Raw genomic sequence first — 15,980 nt, 5'->3', positions numbered from 1 at the left:
ATGGAGACAGATGTCTTTGCGTAAACTGCGGTTTGCAGCTAGATATCGGTATATTTTCATTACGTTGCTAAGAGATGATTAATTACTAAGAAAATGACTCTACTTTATAAACATCGCGAAGGTATCTACTTAATGTGTAAACTCCGCTCTGCATAGTTTAGCGTGATTCGCTAGTTAAGTGTAAAAGTATGACGAAGGTTAGAGATCGACAGCTCAGTAAGTGTCACCTTTATAAGCGGTGACCCACACTTTCCTACAGAGATCAGAGCTAGTCCCCGTTGTAATAACTTGAGTAATAAGAGTGAGTAAAGAAAGAGACAACAAAACAACGGGTGTTAGAGTTTTACTTCTAACATGATACGAGTTATCGTCGTCATGATAGCCTTACTGGATTTTAATTGAATAAAATCGCAAAAACTTCTCTTTTTCGAAGTATATAATACCCAGAGATCTAAATCTAACTAAAACAAGCAAAAACTGAGTGAATAGACAGGTTAGTAGATAAACGAATTTACATGATAATGAAATAACCCATAAAAACATAATTTTCGGAGTTTTTGAATCAGTTACGTATCGGTTTGGCAATGCTAGCGGTACTTACTTGAAAGGCAGAGAAAAGCTCTCGATACCCTTGTTCCTGGAGGTCTCCTACAAAAATTAAAGAAGTAAAGAGTGCGGACCTCTCGTGGCCTGGTTCTCTGATTACCTATCAATCACTGACTGCAGATATCTGGAGCTGCGGCGGACTTAAACATTCCACAGCATTCAAGTATTTGGCCGGTTTTATGCTTGAGAAGTATATAATGAATATCTTAAACATGTCGCAACTAAGTTATCTCGGAAACAAGAAATTCTTTCACGAGTGAGACTGTTATTCACAGGAGACTCTGCAAATCGCTTTTATAAATCCATGAATCTACCGCTGCTGGAGTACTGTGACGTCACCAGGCATGGCTGAGGTTATGAGGTTATGAAAACCAAATCAAAACCGAACGTGCGCAAGAAAAATTAGATAGATTTGTCTAAAAAACAGTTTCATGAATTGTCTGGTGATGCTATCAACGAACAATTAGGATGAAATCCGCTTACCGAGAGACATGAGGGCCACAGATTAAATAGGCAATAAATGCCTTCACTGAGGGGCTGTTCCTGTTTTATTCAAAAGTTATTTTAACATCAGACGCTGTTACATTCGAGATCAAGGCACGAGATTCAGCAAGAAACTTTTCATCGATAAAATCGACCCTACAGTTAATGATTCAGGACACTAAGGACCGTTATACGGCTAAAAAATCCATCTTTTATTAACTAATATGTTTAATTATGCTAATGATGAACGGCTGTTTCCATTTCTGAAACGAAAGGCGAAACCAGAAAACAACCAAACTAGAGAGAAAAGTCTGAAAATTCCAGAAGCACAGTGTTCCTTCATATCAAAAAATGCCGTAGGCGAAAGAAAAGTAGAATTCATTCACTTTTTTGTTAAAAAGGCCATATTGGCTTGTGAAGGTTTGACAGTCAACTGATTTTTTTCATAACTCAACAGAAGAACTCTTCGGCAAGTTCTTCTTTATTCAAATCGCTGAGTTGTCTGTAAATCCTGTCTGGTGAGGGTAGTATGTTTTGTGGAATTTGTTCTCCGCTTTGATATCTTTTTGCATCCCCTGAAAATTACAAAGTAAGAAATCGTGTAACTGAACTGAGAATGATTGGCCGCCATGGCTAGAGGAGAATGAATTGGTTCAATAGTTGCTTACAAATAATATGCATATAGGAGGAAGAAACGGTGCATATGCATGCTTTACGGTGCCAGAGACTCACTAATTCATGTTATGGATAACCTCTCCTGATACCTCGGGTTGTCAATGCCCAAAAGGAAAGGCCAGAAAGGTCCTCTTTTCTTTTCAGAACTGAGGTAACGTGAAGTTTATGTCGCCCTTATATACAGGGATCTTTAAGCTGAACGTTGCATTGCTCTCTGAGATTCTTACCTTGTACTCCAGTTGTGTGTGATGCCTTGTGTCCTCGAGATGAGGGGTTTTCGGTCAGGAAAACTGTCTCTGGGGAAGTAGAGGTGAGATCAGATTCAGAATAGCTGTGGTTGCAAAGCCCTTGAGAAAGTTCATAGTTGACAGCATATGAACGTCCCCGACGAGGTGATACGATAAGATCCCTGAACTCTGGCTCATCTAACCTGCGCTGGTCGCTGCTGCTTAATACTGATTCGAAGCTCCTAGATTTACCAAGGTGTGGAGAGAAGTCCAATGACAGCTCTTCATCAGCTTTAGTTCTCCGAATGTCAAACAATGCCCCAGTTCTTAGATCAGTACCACGTTGTTTCTTTGTTGAATCGTAGTTTTTTGGTTTTGTTTTCTTTGAAATACTTTCAATACAGCTTGAAAGGGGCGCGTCCAGTGAACCATCGTCCTTTGAAAGTGACTGAGATCGCAGCTTCCGTTCTGGCGCTGATGTCCTCCGAACCCTTTCAATAAACGAACTACTCCTGGGTGAAAATGGCAAGAAAACGGAGGGAGATTTTGATCTATGGTTGTCGGTCAAAATTGGTGATTTCAACGTTGCTGTGTTTATATTGGAGTTCTTGTCAACTCCAAAATGAGTGACTTGGATTGTGTGGATTGGTGAATGTTTGTGTGATTGCTCTTGGTAAAAGCTATTCCTAGAGTTTACATAATTTTTTCCAGTTTTGTCTTCCATTGACTTCATGTGTCCATTTAAATATGTTCCACTTCCGTTGTTACAGTGACTGTTGGGTGTAGTGTCCTCTGTTAATTTCTCTTTGCTTCCTACAGAAAGTATTAAAAAAACACACTAATCAATGAGAAGCGCACAGGATGGGAATTCGCTCTTAGTAAAGGTCCCTTACATGATACAGAAACTTTTCCTTCTTCTTCATTCTTCGACCACTGACCACGATTTGACAAGAAATTGTTTGCATATAATCCTTTCTCCAGGCTTATTACTGGGAAACAAGATTTCCATGAAAAACCTAGTTACATGGTTTGATTAGAAGAGATGGAATTGATTAATATTTATTTACTTCTTTTTCGTTGCTCGAAACAAGCGTTCGACTGCAGCCAAAAAAGAAACTCAGCTTGTGACATTTAGCGGTACTATTTTCCATATTGGGTGAAACGGCATATGAGCTAATACCCTTGATTGGGACCAGTCAGGACACTAGAAAATTGCGATATTTTTCAGTTTCATAACTGCACTATGCGCTTTAATAGGGGAGATAAAAATTACACGCTTTCTGGAGCATACTTCGCCTTTTCTAGTTTCCAGTGAATTTGGAACTTTTTTTTCAGTTTCATGTACTTAAAAGGTTAAGTGTGACTCTTTGTGTGTGTTGGTACGGGCACGTTTGTTTTTCAAAATAAAGTTTGTTTTAGAGCTGTAGGACGATTCTTCTTTTCCTACTATTGCTTCTCTAAAACAATATTATACGATCTAACGCGTTACTTACCAGAAGCATCTCGATTCCCCCTCTGCTTCTCATCTGAACTAACTTGAATTACACTTTCTGTGCCCATAGACACTGCAATTAGATGGGTTTCATCAGAGGTATTTTTGAGGCCCCTTTCAGTCCTATTACCTTGGTAGTTATCATCAGCTCTGGTGATAACTAGATTTCTTTGAACATCAACTGAAGATGCCATTGAGAACTGTTGTGAGTCGGATGTTCCCACGGTATCATTCTGCGCCTCGGTTTCCCCAAGGGCCAGTTCTGCTAATTTTTCCAACTCCACCTCATCTTTGAAAGAGATGCGCTTCTGGGTGAGTCTGGGCCGTTTTTTGGCATGACGTGTGGCAGGAGTATTATCCAGTTCACAAGTAGTATTCATAATTCCAGCCTGTTGATACCCGAAGCTCCCTTCGTATTCATTGCTGTCAGGATCAATTCCAGAATCATTATAGCTGGTAAAAGAGGGCACGTTCCTGATTTTGTCGCTCTCGGTCGGGCTTTTACCTGGTTTATTTTTATCTCCTACATAGCTGGTCCGTGAGCAAGTGGACAATCTTCTGGTGTGTTTCCATGGATCTGAAAATATTGAGATAGGGAAAATATGATAAAAAATTAAAATTGCAGATCTCATGATCGAAAACCTTGTGGGTCTGTGGGGCTGGTCACGTATATGGACGTAAAGAGGAGTTTTGCCTGCAGGTGGTAAACTACGATTGTGTAATGACAGCGATAAAAATGGTTGTCCACTTACGATGGTGTCACGCCACAAGTAGGGGTGGTTTAAACGTTCACGTGTAATATATAGATTTAGCCAAGCTTAAAAGCGGAGCTCGCATTTTTTTTTCCCGCACGTCTCAAGGGCACAACGCCTTGCCCCGGCCAGGACTAGAACCCGGGTCGTCCGACTCGGAGCCCAGTGTACTGACCACAGGACTACTGGACAAAGCCGTGGCGTCGGCGTGCCCGCAGTACAGTTGACCACGCTTGTTAAAAGTAGCGCCTTGTACGGTCGTACGGTCGTACATCCAAATTTTTTCGGCTTGATGGGTTACTACTATTTTGTACAATTATGGGGCTACACTCCGCGAGCTCCGCTATAAACCAATCCATTATTCAACAAGAGGTGTCTCTACAGGTCTTTAAGATGTTTGCATGAGGTGACAAACTTCTCCTAGTTATGAAAGGAGGCACCACCATCAACATCATCAGTGAAATAATGGAACTTTGATTTTTTTATTTCCGAGAGTTTGATTTTCATCGAGATTGCCAGGTTGTTGTGTCACTCCTACGAAATCTACACCGCTGGGAGGCTAAAGAATTTTCATAATTTCTACTTAGCATCAGAGGATGACAGTTTCATAAGACTTTGGAAACGAGACTTACTCGCAGGGCAAACGGTGACAAACACTGAATTCCCGATGACGGAAAGCAGGGTTAGCTTAGAATGTATCGGCTTATTACACTATCTCTGTTTTGTTTTGTGTTCTTCCTTGCTTGTTTTTCCAAGTTACCATCTTAAGATACCTAAACCTTCATATACAACACTAAGGCCAAACACAAAATCGTAGTTGACGTTTCCCCAGCTGGAAGTGGGTGTACATTGTATTTGGCATACCTTTCATGTTATAGCGAAAACCGCAGCAGCAGCGAAGACATGTGCATATAATAAACAAGTATCCTCTCCTGTACGGCTTGCACATAGCTGCACCAATAATTGGGTTTAAAACAGAGTTTAAAACAGCTAACCGCATCGACCAGAAGTGTGCCAAAGGAGGGATTTCAAACCAGCCGCTCACGTGTTGAAGAACGACGATCTGATAAGAAAAAGATGATCACTTTTCCATGACGCCCTTACGATGTTCAATCAAAACGACCGCTTAAAATATAATAAACATTTCCACATTACATAAAATTCGAAATTTGCTCATCAAATTCATGCATGAATAACCACTCCCTTAACTAAAGGTACATGTAGTAGTATTTGCGCTCACGTTATTTGTTTTACCAGTGGTTTTGCGTAGGAGATGCTCATAGAGGACAAAATTACATAGCCCCTTTTAGGCTCTCTGTTAGTTTTAAATGAGCTCAAGAATCTCTGTGTTGACTTGTTTCCAAACTATTCCAAGCAACATCTAGTCAAAAGTTCACTTAATCCAAACATTGCGGCAGCAATCCCCTTAACGCGAAAACAAGGAAGTATCAATCATAATTTTTAATAATCTTTTACTGAAATCCCCTGTTATTTGTTTTTGTAAAGCATAGTTTCATAATTTTCCCAAAAGCGGACAATCCAAGTTTTGACACAACTTTATCTAACAATCTTGCAGATGGGAGGAGTTTCATCTTTCTATCTAGCGCTATTTTAAAAGTGTTCGTGGGTATCATTAGGATAGGACAAATTGAAATAGAATGGGGTTTAATGATTCCAGAATTATTTTTTGACGATGGTTTTCAAATGTGTAAGTCAAGTTCAATTTATTTCCCGTCTTTGTCTAAGAACATTGCTTTTCAGAAAATGATATGGAATCAAATCGTTGAAGGTAAAACGTAAGTCAAAATATGAGAAAACCTCGAAGATACTGTTCAGGCAGGTTGGCCCGATGTTTACCGAACTGGATCGAAGTATCCAGTTCTGATCGATCCTCGGCTAGGTCACTGTGCTGTGTTTATCAGTAAGACACTTTACTCTAACAAGGCCTCTTCTTACCTAGGACTACAGATAGGCACTGGCAGCCTGTAGGGTAAAACTGAAAAAGTGCTGGGGGTAAACAGCACTAAATTATTCTGATGCTTCATACAATGCAAAGTGGGACAAGTTCCGGACGTGCGGGCCCTTTCACTCGTGTTTGTTAAAATACCAAGGATTCTTAAATTGGTTTACGTTACTCTCCATATCAGATTAAACATCTAGGATATACATTCATTTACTACAGAGCATCTTCTTTGGGTTATCAGGAAAGCAGAAACCACAGCGCTCCTTTGATAACGCTTTTATTCAAAACGGAGGGAATGCAAACTGTGTATCATTTAACACAATACGGAAGGAAGATCTGTTTTCTGTCATAACAATTGAAACATGAGACAAATGAGACAATTAATGGAACTCGACCTTTCTCACGCAATTTTCTGAGCAAAGATCGGCTTGATGTCGAGCCAATTTTCCAACTGTCACAATTTACCAATAGTCGCTTAGCGAAGGAGACTGAGAAACACGCGACAAATGAGACTATTGAATGGACCTCAACCTTCAACACGCAATATTCTGGGCGAAGTTCAGCTTAGCGTCTTTTACAGGTCACCAACTGTCAGCTAAAATGGCCGATTTATTTTAACACCATTAAGAAATGAAAGGGAAAACATTAAAACAACAGGAACCAATCAGGGTACTTATTACAGAGCAGCGACTAAGAAAAATATTTGCTATGCAAAAGATGCGAAGGCTGTTCAGGTTACATTAAGGTCTCTGTCAGGTTCTGCGCATAAAACTTCAGCTTCAATAGCCTTTCTGACATTATTATGATTTTCGGTTGCTCTTTTCAACAATAATCAAGCGTATTTAGTTTGGATCTCGCTTTTCCGTTTTCTATACATATTCGCGTTAGGCCACATACGGAAAATAATAGCATGCGAACTATTCTATTTTATTTATAGCAGTTAGCTGTATTTGTCTAGTCAGTCGAAGAACTTGCTTGTTGCCATGCATATTTTCAGAATCCCCGTTGTCAACGATTTCATTTATGATAATAGAACTAGGCCAGGAGTTCAGTTTGCACATGTGGGGATATAAAATGAAGATACAAAAGGAAGTATATTTTGCCTGAGCAGGTTTACGAAGAACTTCATCGACGAACGGTTTCGAGACATACAGAAAGTGAATGATTGCACCAACAATCGAAAGATGTCGTGTCATATTCGTTTGATTTCTAAAACTTAAGGATCAATTGATAAACATTGCAAAACCCAGCGAAACCCTAATAACGATTTTACTCTGGAGAAACTCAGAAAATACTAAACATTGCTTTGAAAACTGCTTTCATCGTGAAGAATACATCCATAACAATAGCCTAAATCGGGAAGGTTCCTTGAAAACGGTCCAAATCACATGATAGCTAAGGATGTTAATCAAAGGTTAAAAAAATACACAGTCATATACAAACTTACCAAGAAGAGAAGCCACGATACACAGAAGGCCACCATCATAACGATCATAAGACGAGCGAACATTTGGTTCATCTGTTGTCTTTTCTTGTCTGAACCGTCTATGTCATGTGTGGATGTGGACATTCGACGTTGGCGACGCATTAATCCTTTGACGCTATACATGACACGTGTGTAGCAAAATATCACTACAGCTAGCATCGAAAACCCGAGGGCCAGAATAAAGATACTGTAACCCATACTAGCAGGTCTCGTGGAATCGAAGTCAAAATGGCAAAAGCTGCCGTTGCTATAGGACCTCATTTTACCGATCCCTGTCAAAGGCAACATGGAGTGGGCTCCACTGAAGAAGAAGACTCCAATGATTATGTAAATAAGTCGTTTTTTCGGGAGATATTCCTTATACCTAAAAGGCATACACATCGCAACATATCTATCAATAGCCATTATTGTCATCACGAGCATTATTCCACAGTTTAGCGTGAAAGCTGTCCAACCAAAGATCATACACGACGGCGATCCTTCCTTCATTTCGTTGCCCCTCAAATATGCTACTAGAGTCATGTTCAGTGGAATGAGCGCCTTTAGTAGATCTGCAACGGCCAATGTGAAAATCAAAATATCTGGATTGTATTTCTGTTTGAAGCGGACAATCACAATAATTGCTAGAGTATTTAGCATGATTATCAAAACCTCGAGAACCAACAAGGTGAATCCTTCTGATTTACGAATTTCACTCATTGTGTGATCGCTGGCTGCGCTAATTGCCCTCCGGGATCCAATTCAAATTCTTCGGTGACCAGTAGTAGTAGTAGCTTGTAGTTTTTTCTCCAAGGTAAACATAATATTTGTGTAGTGTGGTTCACATACTCTGTATTCGAGCCCAGCCGGAAATTCTTCGACCGAGTTCTCGACGGCAAAGGATAAACACTCGCCTGATCCAGCAATATGAACCGAAATGTACTACTCTTAGGGTCTTCGGGGCAAGCTCGGCATACCGTATCACTTGTAACGCAAGGCGTCAACCGCGCAATAACTAAATAACAGGGATAGCGTTGCTTTAAGCCGATCCAGAAAAGTCACAGAATGAACGGCTACTTGTGACAAAGAATCAGTGCAAGAGAATATCGCTCTTCATTGTCTGTACAGAAAGACCTTCAATCCGCTGCGGTTAGCGCTGTTAAAAGTATCTGTCTCCCTAAGACCTCCGGACTGTCGTGAAAACATGCATGTGCATCTTCAAAAGGTGTTAATCTCGGTTTTAATGCCTGGTCTTTACTGGCTGCACAGGACGCTAGCTATCGTATTTAAATGAATCACGGCTTGTCCTAAATATTGACTTTCAGTCGAAGAATTTTGTGGTCCTTGACAGTGGTTTGTCATATTTCCGACAGATATTTGTACAAGAGCAAACAAAGCCCCCGAGGTCTTGACACTGATTGTTATTTCATAATTGGAAAGCCGCCTCGACCATATTTTGAAAGACGTCGCGGTTCTTAGAAATGTAATCTTTAAAATGTTCTTTCGGCCTGTGGAATCACTACGTTTGCTCTATAATCCTCAATCGAATTACTTTCAGGCTCAATGGAGTGGTATTACCTTAATAGGTAGAGAAACTGCGTTAGAAATAAATCATGATTACTAGCGTTACCGGAACTCAAAGCGATGAAATGTCATCAAAGTTTAAACATACTAATCATACCTATATTATCCTTTTGATGAGAAACTCAATTTAAAGTGCCTCTAACAGGACCGAATGTATTCCTTCTAATTAGCGTTTGTAACCAAAACAGATTGACCCCAAAGTCTGACTTAAATCTTTCCTGCTTGATTCTTGTATTGTTCTAAATCCCCCCTGATTCACTGCTCCCTGCTGAGACATGAAGATCAAGCAGAGGAATTGCTCTTAAATGCCAAAGTGTTAGTATTTTCCATTTATTTTTAGAGGTTGCAGAACACTGGGTAAAAAAAAATAGGAAGGAATCTTTCACTGTAAATCTTCCTAAATCATCGGTTAAAGCGGCTTCTTGTTTTGTATCGAATTCGCTCGCTGAATACGTTGTTCGAAAACACGTGTGAAACAATGACTCAATAAGAGGCTCCTACTCTCATGGGTAGGGTCAGATAGATTATGCCGTCGTGATTTCGGACATAATGCTATAATCAGAACATCGAGCATGATGCCGGTATAATGACTAAACTTCTTTAAAATTCCCTAGACTAACAGTTCGACAAGAGAGATATTCTGAGATGTTCTTAGCAAGTTTAACCTTTTGGTGGTCGGGATGAATGAGGATTGAGGGCTCCTAAAGCTATTTTTTAATTGCGATCATAAAGAAAATTTTGAGAATAATTTTTGGCATATCGTTTTGTCTTCAGGGGTGACGCTCTGAAGCATAATGCTCAAATTTTCGAGCATGATTTATCTGACCCTATTGATGGGCTGGTGACATACGACTAAGTTCTTGCCCTCTATTCTTTCCGCTGTCATAGCGTTTTGGGTATCTCAGGGTATGCCCGTATCGTACCCAGAATACCAAGATTTTCGGTATCCCCTCCGGAACACCAAAAGTCGATAATATTGAGAGAAAAAAGAAGACTAGGGAAAGTAACATGGCGTGCATTTCAATATGTCGTGTACATATAAATTGCTTGCAGACGTCAAAAATTGCCTTCCAAAGCTTATTCTCGCACTCGTGTGTGAAGCGAAGTGTCCATTTAATTTGTGGTGAGATGTCTTAAAAAGACCCATCAGTCAGTAGTTTTAGGTGGGTTTTTTCACATGTAAAATATTTAGGAGGTAAATGGCTATCAGTTAAATGTGCCACAATACAGAAGGACGATTTTGCTCAGTGATAGGTTTTTCAGTCTATTTCACGTTTGTCTTTCACTTGAAACTGAAAAAATGACTGAACACTGGTGCTTTTTTATTAACTCTGGGGCTGTGAACTATCATATATAATTTGTCTGACTTACTTATTATTTGTGTGTGTGAAATATTCTTATTGTTCCACTGACCCTTGCAATGTTGTCAGAAGTTTACCACAAGTAAGAAAAGTGTCTTGGCATTTGTCTTTGGGTGTTAAGAAATCTTGGGTAGAATTGCAAACTTAATTTTGTTACTTTGTTAATCATAAAATAATAATAAATAACTGACTCTCAGCTCAGGTATGTTCTTAGTATGTTCTTAAAATGTTGGTTTATCTCAGCCTGAATGTTCTTATAATAAAGGTTCTAATTAAAATATATTGTATTTTTCCCATGCAGTTGATTGGAATGGTCAGCAGTTTTTGGTCTTAAATGGACTTGATTGACTAAGTAGTAAAGCACAGTAAAAAAAGGAAGCAATCTTCATTTATATTGTAACATCAGTGAAACATGTTACATGTCAATAGTAAATTTCTTTCACCATTTTTCTCACTAGTAAATTTCTATTATCATTATTACTATATAGGTTATTAGGAACCAACATAACGACCAACTCCCACTTGGCTTCTTAGCTCAGTTGGTTGAGAACTGCATTGGTATTGCAGAGTTTGTGGGTTCAAATCGCGCACAGGCCTGTATTTTTTTAAAGGACTTATTTTCACCACTGCTAAAGTAGAGTTCATTACTGTGAAGATTGCTCTCATATTCATTATTACTTTTGTACCAACTTTGTTAAATACCATATTTTCTTGAATAAGTTTTCGGGGGCTTATTTAAAATTTGACTAAAAAGGGGGGGGTGAGTGCTTATTTGAAGGAGGGCACTTAAAGGCCCATTTCCAACCTTGATGCAATGCAGTCGTTTGCTTTTGTTTTGAACCACCGCTTTTGTTTAATAGCACCTCTGATTGGTCAGTTATTTTTTTACCTTGTCACGTTGTCTCAAAATACCTACCGTGTTTTCTTCGATGCGCTTGAAGAGCTTGTCAAAATAATTGTGTTTAAAATAGTTCTATACATTTTAATCCGGTATGGAATTAGATGAATCCATTGATTTAGTAGATTCCGAGGCAGTAAACGCTTATGGATCGGTTGTTGCGAAGAAGGAACACGAAAATCTTTGCGAGCATTTAGAAGAAGGTGAAAATATTGATCCCCCACGTTTTCATTCGTTCATCAATTTTTTTAAATTGAAGTTTGGCATCTTAGTAGGACCAAGGGTCAGTTGAAGTTTCCTGCCCGTGGAGAGGAGCTTGCGCTCGTTGGAAAATATTCTACCTTAATTTAGAATCCTCAAGTGCTTCTAGAAAGTGAAAAAAATTCGAAGGTTGTCCTTTTCGCCGACTCTGTTCACAGAGTACGAAGAGATCCAAGCGTGACACTTAAAAAAATTTTTCTTCGGATTCTACCGGACAAAATTCAAAATACAGTAAGGAAACTGTAAAATGACGGACGGCGAATGTATTTACCGTAAAACAGTTGACTATATGTCCAGGATGGCTCTTGAGAAAGACGATTTTAGAGGTTTTCAGCGATCAGAGAATTTCGTGTTATAGGAAGTCGGGCCGAGGCGCGCGTCGCATCAAGATTGGAAATGGGCCTTTAATCAAGAGGAGTACCAATTGAGTTTTTCTTTCAAAGAACTGTAACTTTGTTTTGGCTAAATCTTTAGAAGAAAAATGAAAACTACAACATGATTCACCCAGACGTAAAGTCAATCTTAACATCTTTTGTTTTTTCTAACAAAAGGGGAACTATTATTTGCTTGAAAAACAGGGAAGAAGCCAAGGAGTATGACAACAATGCGATTGGAACTTACAAAATGAAGCATATGCATAGCGCTAACAGTTTGGAGCTTGTTGATCACATTGTGATTGAGCTGTAATTCCTTTCCTTTGAATGCATCCTAATAACTTTATAATCATGGAAATTTCTTGTCCTGAAGGCTAAAGAATGGTCTCGTTGTGCCTGAGAAGTTGACAGCATATACCAAAAGTGCAGCCATAGGACAAATATTGAAGGAACAGATGAACCACATAGTGGAACTTTGCAAGAACATGGAGATGGAAATAACTGGAACGGAAAAAGCTTTTCTACTTTACTGATACCACCGTAGTTGAAGGCCCAAAAGTTACAAATAAACCGGCATTAGAAACAGGTTCTTTTTTTGTATCCTGGCTTATTTGCAAAAGTTAGGAATGAAGGGGCTCTTATTCAAGGGGGGTGCTTATTTGACATTTTGGCCAAGGGGGTGGAAGCTTATATGGGAGAGGGTACTTATTGGAGCATTGACACTTATTCCAGGAAATATGGAACTGGTAAAAAAGTATATTAGGTACTTTCTACCCTTGGAGATCAAATATTGTGAAGGGATGCTCAAACCCCTGAAGAAAATAACATCACCTCTTTTAAAATAGAATGTATTTTTTTGTAAGTGCTTGTTCAACAGTTTTTCATGATTGAGTTATACAGAAGACAGCAATCCAGGGTGAAAGGAACGCTGACTTGCTTAGCATGCACCTAAACAAGAAGAGATACCCAAATACTCAGTGATATGTGTATTCCTTGGAAGAGGGAAAATCTTCCTGTTTTCACAGACTGCATTCAGTTGGTTTATCATATTTTAAAAGTACATTAAAACTGGGTGCACCAAGATAAAAGAAAGAATCATTAATCTATCCTAAGAAAGAAGGAAACCCCTTAATCCCAAGTGATGCAGGCATTCCTACCAACATTTTTTCTGACTTCCTGGTATTCTAATTACTAAAACAACCATTTTTCTCTCTATACATTGGCACAGTCATGCAAACAGGGAAAAAGGAATCACTGTTTTTCCTCAATGTTATTTCAAGCAAAATCTTGTATAAAGAGAAAAAGAAATTGTTTTATTTTTATCCTGTGCAGAAGTGAGGTGTACCCAAATCCTCTGTTATATGGGTTAATCCTACCCCAAATATGGAGTATGTCTCAATTTGCATGTTATGTGCTATATTATTTCCTGTTTTGTATAGTAGAGTACAGCTATTTACCTAAAAGATGAAGTAGCCTTGCTGGTCCACTCTGGGTCTAAACTTGGATGACTGTGGTATTTTTCGCATCTTATGAAGAACATTTTCTGATCCCTGTTTATTTGTATTGTCATAAGAGTGTGATCTAGCGAAGAAAAATTACTACCTGGCCAACCATGAAGATTAAAAGTTGGGAAGGGATAATAGAATCCTTAGTGATGTAAGAATCCCTTCCATTGGTGTAGCTGCTGAGTTCTTGGTTCCCCTGGGTTAGCCATTTCTGTATCATCTTATATTTTTTGATTGTTGTTATTTCCTTTTTCCTTATTTGTGATTTTTTCCCGAGTACCTTTACTTTTTACATTTTATGGCATGCATGTAAATAGGGAGACAATGTTGCTCTTGAAAAAAAGGTTTTTTTTCATCCAAATATGAGCCATGACATGCCTTCTATTATCTGTGCACTGGCTGATTGTATTATTAGTTTGTTGTGTTCACTCCTGCACACTGGTAAGCTTCTTACTCTTCTTATTATCTATCAGGGAATAAAAAGCAAGCAGTCAGATTGCAGCATTTGTGATCAGATCTCTTGTAGATTTATATCATACATACATGAATTATATAATTATAATAAATTTATCGGAGGAGGGAGAATTGTTTACAGAGAAAAAAATGTGATTTGAGGTGTGCCTGTCATTACTTTGAACAGCAGCTGGATTTGCCCACTTGTACTTACCAATATCCTTTATGCAAACTTCATTGTACACTGAACTCTTAACATAAATGTAATTCTTTTTAAAATTTGTTGACTTCTAGGAAAAATAAAGCAACATAAATTGGAGATCTCAAACTGCAGGAGAATGCTGTTGTGGGAGTCTCTAACTACAAATTTTCAATGGGGGCCAGAACTAAGTAGGCCTTCAGGCCTTTAAAATTACCCACCTGCTACTTTTTTTTTTTAAAACCACTGATGATGTAAATCCTCCAATTTCTGATTTATTTAGAGACATCTTTTGTGAGGATCAGGAATTTGAAACTATACATTAATATACAGTACTTATTTCACTATGACACATTAGAACTAAAACTTGGGAACAGTATCCACTCTTGATTACAATGCATTCCTTGCCACCCAAGAAGCTAATTCAGGCCTGCAAAAAACTGCCCTTGCCTGTAAAGCAAGTCAAGGTCTGAATTTACTCTACAGAAGGCAAAATCCAGCAGTTTTGTGTTGAGACAACTTTCTTTGCAAGCTGTTAAGTGACTGTAGTTGTCAGGGAATGTTTCCCTGATGCAATGTATTTCACGAGCAAAAACATTTACAAATCAATTTGACGTTACTTTTTCAAAGTGCACGACATAATGTTGTTTTGATAATCATCTAAGTAGTAAGTAAATAATAAGTAATAGGTAATATATTACAATAGATACATTTTCATTCTTATCAGGGTAGTGGGTCTTGTAATGGACTTCCAACCCTTGAATTGGCCACACTATTGTTACCACGAGGCTATTGAATTTCATATTAACTGACATCCTATATACACCTACAAGGGTTAAATATGGATGATTGTTATTTCTACTCTCCTTAACATTCTCTTTGAGATTGTAAGGCGCCTTAACTAAATATGTCAGAGAAAAATTTATGGATAAAATAATTCATTTTTTGAGGAAAACAGCGGTTAATTGTTTATAAGATAGTGGGCAAAGAAGGAGGTGAATAACGCACGCTGTTAGGCACTGGAAGCCATTTTCGGTGTTATGTTCGAGTCAACGAACTGTGAAGTGCGCGAGTCATGTAACTGAAATTTAATTTTTGCACAACAACGCCAAAGCAATTAAACCAGCTCTACTAAAACAATATTCGCCATGAATGGAATTATAACACGTTTAGGCAAAGTAGCCTTTTTAAATGTTTTCTAAACTTTGGTCATACCCAGGGGCATGCCCTCTGTCCCAGCCAATCAGCATTGAGTAAGTTGTCCTCCACGTTCTACATTTTTTTATTATTAACATATCTTTATGCATTTTGTAGTAATGGAAATGATGATGCTTAATTTTTTAGAAGGAATCTACTCAAGTTAAAGGCCCGGCTGTCGCAACTCTACTAATAACTAATAGTGGACGAGCGTCAAAGGTACTGATTGTAAGGTCATTGTTTCAAATCCTTTCGAAAAGTAGTTACATTTTTCTTTTTCCGGTACATTATTATTTTCTTACTTATTCGAAAATACATTAAAGGTGTACGTGTATTTCTATTCACTTTTTGATTTTATTTAAATGTGGCTATTAGTCATATCGAAAATCATTTTTGTGCTTCGTGTGGGGCTCCAAATTTCTCTAAGGACAAGAAATGCGCGGAACCACCGCTTAGACAGTCGCACTCCATATTTCCCCAATGAA

General features: G+C 38.5%; 1 protein-coding gene and 1 long non-coding RNA gene across 3 annotated transcripts; one reads left to right on the top strand and one right to left on the bottom strand.

The window, feature by feature from the left end:
* Positions 1-1,277: 1,277 nt before the first annotated feature.
* LOC131784724 (melanopsin-B-like) lies at positions 1,278-9,455 on the bottom strand. 2 transcript variants are annotated; one of them, XM_059101549.2, is made up of 6 exons: positions 9,345-9,455; positions 7,646-9,241; positions 5,100-5,298; positions 3,614-4,060; positions 1,992-2,804; positions 1,278-1,664 (listed from the first exon to the last, which is right to left on the bottom strand). In XM_059101549.2, the coding sequence occupies exons 2-6, from the start codon at positions 8,381-8,383 to the stop codon at positions 1,540-1,542; spliced, it is 2,322 nt and encodes a 773-aa protein (XP_058957532.2). In that variant the 5' UTR covers positions 8,384-9,241; positions 9,345-9,455; the 3' UTR covers positions 1,278-1,539. The 2 variants fall into 2 exon arrangements, with proteins under 2 accessions (XP_058957532.2, XP_058957531.2); XM_059101548.2 differs by having other exon boundaries at positions 3,485-4,060; positions 9,345-9,452.
* Positions 9,456-11,538: 2,083 nt separating this feature from the next.
* Positions 11,539-14,184, top strand: LOC136283388 (uncharacterized). The gene is made up of 2 exons (XR_010718757.1): positions 11,539-11,709; positions 12,515-14,184. It is a non-coding gene; the product is annotated as an uncharacterized lncRNA (long non-coding RNA).
* The last annotated feature ends 1,796 nt before the right edge of the window (positions 14,185-15,980 follow it).

This window comes from Pocillopora verrucosa, chromosome 9 (assembly GCF_036669915.1).
Source record: "Pocillopora verrucosa isolate sample1 chromosome 9, ASM3666991v2, whole genome shotgun sequence".
NCBI lineage: Eukaryota > Metazoa > Cnidaria > Anthozoa > Scleractinia > Pocilloporidae > Pocillopora > Pocillopora verrucosa.
Note: the sequence above shows the minus strand (reverse complement) of the source record. Positions and strands in the feature narration are given on the sequence as shown.

What these genes read in the sequence shown, in the direction of transcription:
- LOC131784724 (XM_059101548.2), bottom strand. Translation starts at nt 8,383, where the DNA reads ATGAGTGAAATTCGTAAATCAGAAGGATTCACCTTGTTGGTTCTCGAG. An exon ending in TTTTCGCTATAACATGAAAG is followed by an intron (nt 4,061 to 5,099) that starts GTATGCCAAATA and finishes CAATATTTTCAG; the next exon opens with ATCCATGGAAACACACCAGA. An exon ending in GGGGAATCGAGATGCTTCTG is followed by an intron (nt 2,805 to 3,484) that starts GTAAGTAACGCG and finishes TACTTTCTGTAG; the next exon opens with GAAGCAAAGAGAAATTAACA.